The sequence below is a fragment of the Helianthus annuus genome, chromosome 3 (genome assembly GCF_002127325.2).
Source record: "Helianthus annuus cultivar XRQ/B chromosome 3, HanXRQr2.0-SUNRISE, whole genome shotgun sequence".
NCBI classification, from domain to species: Eukaryota; Viridiplantae; Streptophyta; class Magnoliopsida; order Asterales; family Asteraceae; genus Helianthus; species Helianthus annuus.
In genome coordinates, this window is record NC_035435.2 from 20,631,087 (window position 1) to 20,645,553 (window position 14,467).

General features: G+C 36.5%; 1 protein-coding gene across 2 annotated transcripts; it reads right to left on the reverse strand.

The window, feature by feature from the left end:
- Positions 1-2,634: 2,634 nt before the first annotated feature.
- LOC110927584 lies at positions 2,635-6,248 on the reverse strand. 2 transcript variants are annotated; one of them, XM_035987447.1, is made up of 3 exons: positions 5,679-6,248; positions 5,509-5,600; positions 2,635-3,095 (listed from the first exon to the last, which is right to left on the reverse strand). In XM_035987447.1, the coding sequence occupies exons 1-3, from the start codon at positions 6,217-6,219 to the stop codon at positions 2,823-2,825; spliced, it is 906 nt and encodes a 301-aa protein (XP_035843340.1). In that variant the 5' UTR covers positions 6,220-6,248; the 3' UTR covers positions 2,635-2,822. The 2 variants fall into 2 exon arrangements, with proteins under 2 accessions (XP_035843340.1, XP_022026822.1); XM_022171130.2 differs by having other exon boundaries at positions 5,509-5,609.
- Positions 6,249-14,467: the final 8,219 nt, after the last annotated feature.

The window sequence follows — 14,467 nt, forward strand, 5'->3', positions numbered from 1 at the left end:
AGATCTAGTGACTGAACTACTTTCATCATCCATTATAAACGGTATCGATGTGGTGTTAGATTCAGGTATCCATGTCTTACTTTCATCGAATATGACATCTCTACTGATTATGATTTTATTTGTGAGAGGACTGTATAACTTATACCCTTTTGTGGTTGTACTGTACCCTACAAACACGGCTTTCTCCGTTTTTACATCAAGCTTACTACGAAGCTGTTTTGGAACATGTACATATGCCAAACATCCGAATACTCTGAAATGCTCTACACTTGGTTTTCGTCCATTCCAAGCTTCATATGGCGTCATACTGGGCCTTGTTTTTGTAACTGTTCGGTTCAATATGTACGTAGTGCAGGCCACTGCTTCGGCCCAATACCTATATTGTAAATTCTTCATATTCATCATACTTCGACTGAGTTCCATCAAAGTTCTATTTTTCCGTTCTGCCACCCCATTTTGTTGAGGAGTGTAGCTATTTGTTAATTGGTGGTGTATTCTATTTCTCATTAAATAGTCTTGAAATGCTTTGCTACAGTATTCACCTCCACGATCAGATCTTAGTGTCTTTATTTTATGATCCGACTGTTTTTCTACAAGCGCTCTAAACTGTTTAAAGTAACTTAGAGCTTCTGATTTGAGCTTGAGAAAATATACCCATGTTTTTCGCGTGAAATCGTCAATAAATGTGATGAAGTATCTACATCCACCAATAGACTCTGTCTTCATGGGGCCACAAATATCCGAATGAATTATTTGTAAAGGTTCATTAGTTTGCCACATCGATTTCTTTGGAAATGGTTTACTAGCATGCTTACCCGAGATGCATCCTTCACAAATATTTGGATTTTTTGTGATTCTAGGCATTCCTCGGACTAATTCTTTATTTCCCATTTCAAGCAATGTGTCATAATTCACATGCCCAAATCGTTCATGCCAAAGGGTAGAAATATCAGTTGTTGTCATGGACAGTGCAAGTGATATGTCATTCCCGGGGTTCAAAGGAAACATCTTGTTATTTGTCATTTTGATGGTCCCTACAATCCTGTCGCTTGTATCTTTAATAATACATCGTTCCTTAATAAATTCTACTTTGTAACCCTTTTGTAGCAGTTGACCTACACTTAATAAGTTGTGTTTTAAACCTTTTACATAAAACACGTTTTGAACCTTCCTTTTTTGACCTTTTATTGAGATCATTACTTCCCCGATCCCTTGAACTTCTAATCTTTTATCATCGCCCGTTCTCACTTCCTTTTGAAGTGATTCATCTAACTTGACAAACAAACCTTTATTGCCTGTCATATGATTGCTACACCCCCTATCCAAGTACTAGCAATCTTCCATAATCATTTCTTCCATGTTAAAAATCATAAACATGGTATCTTCTTGGTGCTCATCTAATTCATCTTCCTTATGAATTAAAACATTGTCAGACTTATCATCTACGTCTTTCTTCGGACAAATTATCATCTACGTCTTTCTTCGGACAAAACTTTGCCGTGTGTCCGAGTTTCTGACAATTAAAACATCTAATTGAGCCCCAAGTTCTGCCTTTATTCTTACCCCGTCCCCTTGCTTGTCCGTATTCGAATTCTGCATTTGAAATGCATGTCCATAGGAACATCATCATATAATTTCATCCGTAGTTCATGAGATTGAAGTATACCCATGAGTTCTTTGGTGGACAGATTCTCCAAGTCTTTTGTTTCTTCTACAGTAATAACTACGGACTCGAAATTTCGAGTCAGACTTCTTAGAATTTTTTCTGCTACTCGTTGTTCACTGATTTTTTCTTCATTCATCCTTAATTGATTCACAGTTTGGGTCGTTCTGTTGAAATAATCTTCAACAGTTTCGCCCTCTTTCATCTTTAAAGAATCAAAACTACATCTAAGAGTTTGTAATTTTACCGTTTTTACACGATTCTCTCCTCTGTAGGATTTGTGTAGTGTGACCCATGCTTCCTTAGACGTTTTCGCCATTGCTATACGTTCGAAGACTGTTTCGTTTACTGACTGGAAGATAATATGCAAAGCTCTTCTATCCTTTTTTGTAGAATCCCTGTATGCGGCAGTGGCTTCTTCCGAAGGATTTGTTCCGAGTTCTTGATATCCGTCTTCTACTATATTCCATAATTCCTGAGATTCCAATAAAACCCTCATCTGAATATTCCAGTGATAATAATTTTGCCCTGTTAATTTAGGGATTTGAGTCTGATATCCGGTCGCTGGAATCATTTTGAAACAGAGAGTAATTTGGAAGAAAGAAACGAGATCTGGAGTTCGTTTTTTGATGGAAATTGATCGACGCGTGTGGCTCTGATACCACTTTGTAAGGATTTCTAGGGTTTATCTTGGACGAATTTTTCATACAGAAATATGAATTGATAAAAATGAAGTTCGTACAGAGTGATTAATACATATACGAGCGGCCGAGGGTATAACCGCTACAAACTTTAGGTTATAAATAAATAAATATGATACATGTCACTAGATTATAATATAAATGTAATTATCTAATACTGATCTAGTTAGTTTATCAAGTTTAGTTAGAACTTAGTTAGAAATCACTTCAGTAAAGTTAGTTGATAAAGTGTAATTATTATAAGTATCGTAAAACAAATAAATCGATGCCTTCTTTGTGAACCGTCATGTGGATCCTCCGGCTATGTATAAATAGGTGTCAATGGTCATTTACAAATCACACTCGCCCGTTCAGAAATCATTAATACAACTCGTTTCCTTATCAACTGTTGGTTTATACAATTTAGACTTCAGTTATTGTTGTTCATCGATCTGATTAGAGGCTATCATTACATTCATTTAACGCGTTATGAAGTTTGTTCCCCACATAATATTGTTCATGTGGTACCGCTTTCGAGTATGCTTTACATTGTAATTAACGGTTATGATCTTTACCGTCCTTTCGAATTCCCTTACGCAGGTTTCCACCGCCATAGAATCAACACAACCCGATACAGACAACATATTTTTGTCTACAAAGTAGTGAACATCTTCAACTCCCACGAGCCTAGATACCATCATTTCTATCTTGCAGATGTCACTTTTGCTATTAAATAATCCCAGCAAAATTTCCTAAAATACACAAAAAATACATATAACACCAACCTATAGTTCTGAAATGGAATTAAAAGAAAGGCGTATCATGCATACAATATTTACAACCAAACTTTCTAAAATACTGTAATTCTTTATTCCCTTATCTCAGTATGGAGTTTTGGGAAATGTTAAGCCCACTTCATTCCATTTGAGGGAAAAAAATGTTTTAAAATCAGTCCAAACTGGCCGGTATTACCGGTTGAACCGGCTATAGAAGACATCACCGGTACGATAGAGTTTTGTTTATTTAGGGTAACAATTTAGCTTTCAAAGCGCCAAAAAACCGGTAGTGCTGGCGCATACCAATGAACCGGTTTATACCCATATTCAATTTTTTTTTAGTTTTTAACTCCCCGCTGATAACTAAAACTTCTTATTTTATGTAGTAGGAAACAAAAATAGTTATGTTTTTGTTGATCGATGAGGATGGAGATGATAGTGAATTTCGTCTTTTAAACAATCGTGAACCTTATGCATTCAACACTCCAACGCCACAAACCTATTGTAGACATTTATTTACAAAAATTGGTGGAAGGCGGCGGCAACAACAGTAGCAGTAGCAGTAGTGGAAAAAGCCCATTTGTGTTGTTGTTTAGTTTAATATTCTTTTGTTTGTTGTATAATTGTTTGTATTCTTAGTCGGATTTTATATGGCTTTTTTGTGTCACGCCCCAAAGCATGTTTTGGGTGTTGTGTGGTTTAGGCAGCTCCGGGGGCTATGTCCCTCTTTTAAATACATGTAATAATCCTTTTATTTTTATAAAACTTTGCCGCGTGCGTTCTATTTGCCCAATTTTTAAGGATAAACCTTAAAGCAAAACATTAAAAGCTAAACTCTAAATCCTAAAAGTTAAACCTTAACCCTAAAAGCTAAATCCCTTATATACATATACATATGCATATAAGAAGGATTGTGGATATGACATGTGTCACTCCTTATAAGTAGGATAAGGCTACAGCCATCAGTGACCTTTAAGAAAGGTTGGTTGCCAAAAAGTGAAAAAAGAAATAAAAAAAAACATATTCAGCTCACGACCAAGTTGTGCCAACAACCTTAATTGGTTATTGATTTTTTATTATTTAATCAATGCCACATGGTGGCTTATGATTGGTTCTTTTATAATTATGTTTTTCATTTTAGTTTTATAACAATTAATTCTAGCTAAAACATGATTTTCTTTAATTACTTTTTAGTATTTAATTATTAAAAAAATCTGAAAACACAGTGTTGTTTAACTTTTTTTTTGTAAACACATCGATATAAATTTTATCAAAAACCGAGTTCATTCAAAAAAATATATTTTTTAATTATTTTTTTTATGAAAAATGCATATATCTTTGTTTTCCACATGTTCTGATCTTATTGGTTCGTTAGATTTTTCCGATAACTTTATTATCTAAAAAAATCTAACATTATATGATTAAAGAAAACATAATATTATTTTGTTGTTATTTATTTTGATTTTAAAACAAATCGGTTTCAAATGAAAATATTAATTGTAATTATTTTTAACGCATTTATGGATAAATAATAAGCATAAAAATATATATTTAATACAAAATGTTTTAAAGGTTGGGTTGTGAATGTGAGTAAAAGGTTGAATTAGGTTGAGTTGTGTAGGTGGAAGAGAGAGAAATTAGTTTTTTAATAAAAGGTTGGGTTGGAGTTGGTTGTGGATGGAGATAGCCTAAAAGAGCACTGTGGTCCTAAAACACAAACTTTCACCATTTCGATTTCTTAAAAAATACATTAAAGAAATTTGGTACAAAAAAATTTAGCATAAAAATTCCAGAAAATAAAAATTTTAACACAAAAAATATAGTACAAAAAATTTAGCAAAAAAAAAACCCAACACAAAAAAATCAAGTACAAAAAAATCTAGCACAAAAAATGTAGCACAAATATATATATATATATATGGAAGAGTTCAATTAAAAATTCATAGTTAGTGAAAAAACTCGAAAACTATATATTATATGTGTGTAATATATCATATTTGTATATTACATATATATGTGTAATATATTATTATTGCATATGTGTAATATGTCATATGCAATATATATTGTATATGTTTAATATTTCATACATTACACATACGTAGTATACCGTTAGACACATGTGTAACATATATTGTACATGTGCAACGATATATTTCACATGTCCAATATATATTATATGTAATATGGTGTATATATAATGAACCACTATATTAAATTCATCAATCGATCAATTATTGATCACTAGCTTCCAAACTTTTGCTCTTCAAATTGGTAAAGGGGTGATGGTGACAAAAAAAACTAAAACCTAAGGACGAGATGTGGTCCTGGAATTGAAGATTGTAAATAAATTTTGATTTAAATGTAAATGATAAACGTTTAGACATACCTTATGAAGGGTGTCTTCATGAAGCTCCTCAATATATTCCAGATGCATAAATGATGCGTCCAAGTACTCTGACTGGATAGATTTTCTCCATCCTTGTAGCTCTACGACAATGGGTGTTTTTAATATTTGAAGCATAACAAGGAAAAGAAAAACTTGTTAGGGGGACTTACCTATATAGGGAATGCTATCACCAAACCATCTCTTTATCATACTAAGGGTTGTCGACTTGAAAAAATCACGGCGACAAAGATAGTAAACTCCTCTGCTCACCTCAAAGTCAGACAAATCTCCTCCAATCACTTCTTTCATTTTCATCGTCATATTTTCCAAGTTTTCTTCATGTTCTACTTCACCATCACCCATATACACAAGGCTGGCACCACATTTGCTTACCATTATTCCTTTCTCCGCATGGGTAGACACTTTTACTTTATCACCAATGTCCAATATGTTTCCTATTGGCCAATAACTTATCCACATAGAATCTTCATCAACTTTGGGTATGCGGTACACCAAAGGATTGTATATCCAAGTAACACCCTTGGTTTTGTTGCATATTCTAATGAAAAAAGGCCACTTATCTTTATCCTTGGATCCTAAGAATCTGTATAAGCAACTTACTTTCAATCCTTGGATCCTATACTTATCCGGATGCAAAGGTACATGAAAGGATAAGGATCCGCGTGTTGATTTATGCTCAAATGCCATCATGATATGATCGTTTTTGCCTTTCAAATAGATGCTCCTTATACCATATTCAAACAACATCTATGACAAACAAATTATAAAAAAAAAAAAAAAACCAGTTAGTCGTATATCAATCAATTTGCAGGTGAGACATACATCTATTTTTTTGTGTATTTTTTCCTGCTTTTGGGAAAAATTAGACGAAAGGATGCCAAATTCTTCATTTAATTAGTGATCTCATCACCAACCTTATGCAGATGATGTTCTTGATATGCCTTGTAACATCTCATATGTCCAAGATCTGCTTCATCAAGTTCATTTATAGCCGCCAATCTAAAAAGGCCTTCAACTTCACATAGTTTGGAACAACCTTTATATTCAAACTTTCGCAGTCTAAAACGAGCAGGTTGGAATGCAACTTTCTCTAGTGATTTACAATGACATATATACAACTCCTCTAGCATACTCGGGAGACACAATATGGACTTGAGATTTTTACAATAATTCAAGTTGAGTACCCGAAGCATTGTAAGATTGATGTTATTGGGCATGGACTCAAATAGATTACCAACTAAACTAATGCCAAATAACAGGTCACTGAATGCAACACCGAGGTCACCGCTATGCTCAAGATTGCAGTCATCGAGAAACAAGAACTTTAACGACCGTGGTAAAGAAAACATCGGTTGTTTTTGACTTCCTCCACCAATACGCAAAGCTTTTGGCCATTCAAATAGATTTACAATCTTCTTATTCAACGAAGCCTTCCACAACTTTTTACACCCTGCCAAGTTTAATTGAGCAAGACTCTCAAGGCCTCCTATGGTTTTACTAACATGAGTTAGATTTATACAAAACCAAAGAATCAAAGTCTCAAGATTAGGCAGCCGGTTGAGCTTGTGAATACTAATAAGTTTCGTACAATTAGTAAGATTTAGAATCTTTAGCGAGTTAATAACCTATTCCAAGAAAAAAAAACAAACGATGGTTAATATAGATGAGTAGTTAAAATGTTGGTTGATAAACATTAGCCTTAATTCGTACCGTCGGCGGCTCAAACATTTCGAAGTTTCCTCTAGTCATATCTATAGCCACTAGGAACTTGCTCATCAATAAGCCAGAGGGTACTGTTCTCAAATGACATCCATGCCAGCACAAGGATCTCAATTCTTGAAAATTCTTGTAGTCTCCACTGAGTTTTACATAACTGAGTTGGAGCAATTTCAGTTTGTGAATCTTTGCAAGTGAGCTTGTTTTAATGGGTAATGCCTGAAATATTAGTGTGAAGTGATAGAATTATCGAATTTGACATCTTGGATTGAATGCAACAAAACTTATGTACATCAAATATAATTTGGAAGTTATACTCTTTTGCTAGCCAAAATGGGAATTGTGGTGTTTACTTGGTTACGAGAGTCTATATATGTTAAGTTAGAGTGCAGTGGAATGGAATGTCAACTTGAAGAGAGACTACCTCCCAAAAGAAACCATATACCTCCCAAATTAGTTCACTCATTTGTTGGGGTGAGCAATAACCTATACCGAACTGGAAGCCAACATACCGAACCGAAAACAATGAAAAACGAACCAAAATTAACCGAGAAAACTGAATTAACTTAAAACTGGTTATCATTTTTTTTTTGTACCCACAATAAACCAAAATTAACCAAAATTAACCAAATCAAGATTTTATACATCTATCATGTATATCATGGTTTACACCTACACTTCATGTATTTTTATACTTCCATTTAATGTATTTATACATCCAGGGCCGGCCCTGGAGGTGGGCGGGGAGGAACCACCAGACAAGGCCCGTGATTTCGTAGGACACGTAATTTTTTTAAAAAAATTCGATATTATATATGTAAAAAAAATTTAATTAGGTATAACCAAACAAATACTAAGATAACATAGGCTCACTTACAAAAAAAAATCATATGGTTTAGATTTGTTAGCCCATTGGGATTTGATTAGTGAGCCCAATACCCAAATCATTTTAAAAACTAACAAAAAACAATTAGTCCATGTTGGGCGGCAACTAGTGCCCTATGGATATTGAAACGTCGTATAGCGGGAGAGTATTTTGTTAACTGCATTGTTTATCGAATGCTATATTTTTGCCAACGGTTCACGATTGTATGAAAAACTAGTTTAAATTATTTATTTCGTTAAGGTGAGGGCATGTTTTTTCGAGCTCGAACAGGGTACAAGAATTCTCAGGATCGGCACTGTATAGATCCATTTCATGAATTTTTACATCTATTTCATGTATTTATACGTTTAGTATTTCTAAGCATATATATAGCTCAAGTATGGTTTTGGTTATTAGCCGAAATTTACCAAATCAAACCGAAAACCATAAACTAACCAAATAAACCACCAAACCAATAACTAAAAACCATTTGGTTAATAAAATAGTGTAACCGATGACTTCTGTTTCGGTTTCAGTTAAGGCTAATAATTGAATAGTGCACACCCCTACTCATTTGGCTTACCTTTGTCTCTTTCTTTAGCTTCCGCGCGTCAAGTGTTAGACCTTCAATTGTCTCTAAACCCTGTAAAGAAAGACACAAAAAGAGATTAAGGTAGTTGAAATAGGTTGTTGTGAAATGCAAAATAAGAAAGATCTTACGTCTACTTGGGTTAAAACACGATAAGCTTCATCACTACACCATACTCTAGTACGTTTTGCGGGATCTTTAGACTCTTCAAGAACTATACTTTTCCCCATATCTTGAAGCAACTGATGCATAATCAATTTCTTATTTGATGAGACGGTTAAAAGGCACCTGTTGATGAGGGTCATGATGCCAACTTTCGCATGCGGCCAGTCTTGCTCCAATATCTTAACCACATAATCCTCATCTTTCCCAACAAAGAAAATAACAATATCTAGAAACAAGTCTCTGTAACTACCTAGTGGCTAGGAGTCAAAGCTCTTTTTTAGCACACCATGGATTTTAGAATCAAGGTCCCCTTTCAATGAACTCAGTGAGTTCAATCTACTTCTCCAAATTTCGATTATGCTTCTTCTTTCCTCTAGGTCTTCGACACAAACATAAAGTGAAGAACCCAAAACTTTAAGAGCAAGTGGATTTCCTCCACAATATTTTGCTGAAAACCGGTTAATCTCTTAACACCATGATTAGTTAGATAGATAGTTTAAAGTTAGTTAATTAGCGGTTACAAAGTATAGGGGCCGAAATTGACAAGATGGAAGATTATAACCACCACCACCACCGAAGGGGTGTGTCCTCCTCCCTTCTCCTCATACCGATCGGCCAAGAGACACCACCAAAGGAGACGCAACTGTTCGGATAAATGGATATAAATCGACACAACTCTTCACAAGCAATCTCATCCACAAGATCCAAAAGACGCGACTATTCACGAAGAGACGTGTCCTTTCATTCGCATCCATTCAAGTCTATAAATAGGGCTGAAATTTGTTTCATTTGTCAATTCGATTCTAGTTATTCGATTTGTATATACTCACATTCATACATTTCGGTTATATACAAGTTTGATTATTGTTTATTATTCAAGTTTGTTATCACGCTCATTAGAGATCAAGATCCAAGTTCGGGCCAACAAATTGGTATCAGAGCATCAGGCTCTAGGCGTGGGAATCGCAAGGCATCGCAGGGAATTCGCGATCAGGTTTCAATTTCGTTTAAATTCGCAAAGTTTCAATTTCAGAATTTATTTTCGGTTCTAGGAAGTCGGTTGAACCGAACGGTTAGGAATCTAGGGTTCGTTTGCTTTGATTCCGGGGTTATAGTGCGAATTAGATTGATTTGGTTGTTTTGGTTATTACACGATTCGGGTAATCGGGGTTGTTAAGATATATTGAAACCAAAAGGAAGATTTAGTAAAAGTGAAGATTATTCGACAAGAAGAAATGTCAGGAGCAACCGGGAAAAATCCGATAAATGGAAATTCTCTTTCCCAGTTTCAGTGTCCGATTCTGAAACCAACAAACTATACGGTTTGGGCTATTCGTATCAAGACGATTCTTGAAGCGAATGGTTTGTGGGAAACGATTGAACCGGCAGAAAATGCAACGGTAGACGCTAAGAAAGATAAGTCTACAATTGCATATCTGTTTCAAGCAATACCAGAAGACGTTGTATTGCAAGTTGCAAGTTGTAAAACCGCAAAAGAGATTTGGGAAAATCTAAAGATTAGACACGTTGGCGTAGATCGGGTACAAAAGGCGCGTATGCACACGCTAATGTCAGAATTTGAAATGTTGCAAATGAGGGATGACGACACTATTGATTCGTTCACCGCAAAGATTAATAGTATCGTTACCCGAGCAACAGAAGTAGGATCGACTATGAGTCAATCGACTCTAGTACGCAAACTCTTAAATGGCGTACCAGATAGGTTTACTCAAATCGTTGCCTCTATGGAACAATACTCCGATCTAGAAACTATGACGCTACAAGAAGCGGTCGGAAGACTAAAGACGTATGAAGAACGTCTCAAGTTAAAGAAAGGAAACCAAGGAGAAAGCCAAGATAGGCTTATGTTTACACATCAGGATAACAACAGAGGAAGGCAATCTGGAAACCGCGGTCGTGGTAGATTTAACCAGACGCGTGGAAATGGGCGAAACAACGGAAATAGGCAAAGTCCCAGAAACGAAGGATCTACATCTAGATCTAGAAATGGAAATTCAAGAAACTGGAGGAAGTTTGCAAGAACCGACTTAAGTAAGATCCAATGCTTTAAGTGTCAAAAGTTTGGACACTACAAGAAGGACTGTTCTGAGAAAGACGAAGTGCAAGAACATTCAAACCTCGTCGAGGAAGACGAAGCACCCGTATTGTTAATGACAATACAAGAAGAAAATGTTCAAGAAAGGGCTCTGCTAAACGAGGAACATATAAAACCGACAAGTTATGCCTCAGAAAATGAAAATCTATGGTACTTAGACAACGGGGCGAGCAACCACATGACAGGAGTGCGAAGTCACTTCAAGGAGTTAGATGAAACGGTGACAGGGCAAGTACGATTCGGTGATGGGTCACACGTAGAAATTAAAGGCAAAGGTTCAATACTACTGGAATGTCTAAACCAAGAACAAAAGATTGTTTCACAAGTCTACTACATTCCAAGTCTGAAGACCAATATATTGAGCCTCGGACAACTTACAGAAATCGGTTGCAAAGTGGTTATGGACGGAGATCTACTTACTATCCGAGATCGAAATAGAAAGCTACTAATGCGAGTCAAGAGAATGAAGAACAGGCTGTACAAAGTCAAACTGAAAACGGGAAAACCAATCTGCTTGCTATCAAAGACCGAAGATACAGCATGGTTATGGCACGCAAGGTTAGGCCATTTACACTTTACACTTCGACGCTATTAAGGAAATGACTCGTAAGAACTTGGTACATGGAGTTCCACAAATAAGTCATGCTAGTCAAGTCTGTGACGCATGCTTATTAGGAAAACATAGTAGGGCACCATTTCCAAATCAGGCAAAGTTCAGATCTTTAAAACCTCTGGACTTAGTCTATGGAGATTTGTGTGGTCCTATAACTCCACCAACACATGCTGGGAAGAAGTATATATTCTTACTTGTAGACGACTGTACTCGCTACATGTGGGCATATTTACTAACTTCCAAGGATCAAGCATTCGAAACATTTAAGGAGTTCAAAGAAAAGGTTGAAAAGGAAGCGCAGACCAAGTTAAAGATGCTAAGGACGGATAGAGGAGGTGAATTCACATCGGCTGAATTCAACAAGTATTGCAAAACCAACGGCATAGCAAGACAGCTTACAGCACCATATTCCCCACAGCAAAATGGAGTAGTGGAAAGAAGAAACAGGACGATGTTGTCAACTACTCGCAGTATGCTAAAAGCAATGAACATGCCACAGAACTTTTGGGGTGAAGCAACACGACACGCGATATACGTACTAAACAGGGTTCCGACAAAAGCCCTGGTGAACAAGACACCATATGAAGCACTAAAAGGAAGGAAGCCAAATTTAGAACACTTGAAGATTTTTGGCTGCACTGCTTACGCTAAGGTACTACCACTTCAACAAAAGAAGTTAGATGATAGAAGCGCACCTATGGTATACCTTGGAATAGAAGAAGGATCAAAGGCGTACAGATTATATGATCCAGCAAAGAATAAGATATGTGTCAGTAGAGATGTAAAGTTCATGGAAGGTCAACCATGGAACTGGAATAGTTATATGGAAACGGTAGATTCAGGGAATCCCGAATGGACTAACTTTGTCATTCAAGAAGATGACATACCACCAGAGTTAGAAGAAAATGAACCAAGTAGTCCAGACAGTAGCGGGCCACATCATGACGACTCATGAGTAGATCAGACAGAGGAACAAGACTCCTATGTAACCCCGCCAGCACAGTCAAACAATCAGAACTCAGCAGGAAGCTCAAGCAGTTTATCAAGTGGAGGTCCATCTACCTCTGAAAGTACAACGGAGAGTATTAGTGACACTCCAGTAAGACTAAGAAGTCTCGAAGACCTGTATGAAGAGACAGAAGAAATACAACTAGATCCACATGAATTATTACTTGCAGAAGAAGAACCAAGGAATTACAAGGAAGCATCTAGTGACAGAAAGTGGATTGAAGCAATGAAGGCTGAGTTAGACTCAATAAACAAGAATAACACTTGGAAGTTGACGGAACTGCCAAGTGGTCACAAAGCAATAGGTTTAAAGTGGGTATTCAAGACTAAGAAAGATGCAAACGGAAATATTGTCAGACACAAAGCAAGGCTAGTTGCAAAGGGATATGTTCAGCAACACGGAATAGACTTTGACGAAGTCTTTGCACCAGTAGCACGTATGGAAACAGTACGACTAATGTTGGCTTTAGCAGCATATCAAGGTTGGGAGGTACATCATCTAGATGTGAAATCTGCATTCTTACACGGAGACCTCAAGGAGGAAGTCTATGTATCACAACCAGAAGGATTTATAAAGCCAGGAAATGAAGGAAAGGTTTACAGACTATCAAAAGCACTGTATGGATTGAGACAAGCACCAAGAGCTTGGAATACGAAGTTAGATCAAACCCTAAAGTCACTTAACTTCAAGAAGTGTACTTTAGAGAACGCAATCTATACAAGAACAAGTGAAGCCTCTACACTAATAGTTGGAGTCTATGTTGATGACTTGATAGTCACTGGAACATCAAAGAAGGAAATAGACATCTTCAAATCTCAGATGAAGAACAAATTTGATATGAGCGATCTAGGATTGCTAGCATATTATCTGGGAATAGAAGTAATTCAAACAGGGGGTGAGATAGGCATCAAGCAGACAGGATATATCAACAAGATACTCAAAGACGCTGATATGTTATCCTGCAATGACACGAAGACACCCATGACTCCAGGAACTCAATTAACAAAGACTGAAGAAGGAGATCTAGTAGATGCAACACATTACAGAAGCCTGATAGGTTCTCTCAGGTACTTATTGCATACAAGACCAGATCTATGTTACCCAGTCAGGCTACTTAGTAGATTCATGCAAGAACCAAAAGAGCAACACCTGAAAGCAGTAAAGCAAATACTACGTTACATCAAAGGAACTAAAGAGCATGGAATCATTTACAAAAGACAAGGAGGATGTAAGATCACGGGTTATAGCGACAGTAGTTTTGGAGTTAATACAGACAAAGGAAAAGGAACAACTGGTCTGGTATTCTACTTTGGAGAATCACCTATAACCTGGTGTACACAAAAAAAACAAACAGTGGCACTATCATCATGCGAATCAGAATTCATGGCAGCCACTGCAGCAGCATGTCAAGCACTATGGCTTAAAAGATTGTTAAGTGAAATCACAGGCTGGAAGGAAGAGAAGATAACACTCAGAGTAGATAATGTTTCAGCAATAGCACTCATGAGAAACCCAGTCTTTCACGGAAGAAGCAAGCACATTGACACACGCTATCACTTCATAAGAGAATGCGTGGAAAACGAAGATATCAGTGTGGAGCATATAAGTGGAGAACTACAACGGGCAGATATACTAACAAAGGCACTAGCAAGGATCAAGTTTGCTACAATGAGAGAACTGCTCGGAATTCAAGACTTAAAGCAATTCATGGATGTTCGAGATTAAGGGGGTGAATGAAAACCGGTTAATCTCTTAACACCATGATTAGTTAGATAGATAGTTTAAAGTTAGTTAATTAGCGGTTACAAAGTATAGGGGCCGAAATTGACAAGATGGAAGATTATAACCACCACCACCACCGAAGG

Excerpts from the sequence above, each read along its gene's own strand:
- LOC110927584 (XM_022171130.2), bottom strand. The coding sequence starts at position 6,219 with ATGATGGCATTTGAGCATAAATCAACACGCGGATCCTTATCCTTTCAT. Across the intron at positions 5,610-5,678 it reads TGATAGCATTCCCTATATAG|AGCTACAAGGATGGAGAAAA; the intron begins GTAAGTCCCCCT and ends CCATTGTCGTAG. Across the intron at positions 3,096-5,508 it reads ATGAAGACACCCTTCATAAG|GAAATTTTGCTGGGATTATT; the intron begins GTATGTCTAAAC and ends TGTGTATTTTAG.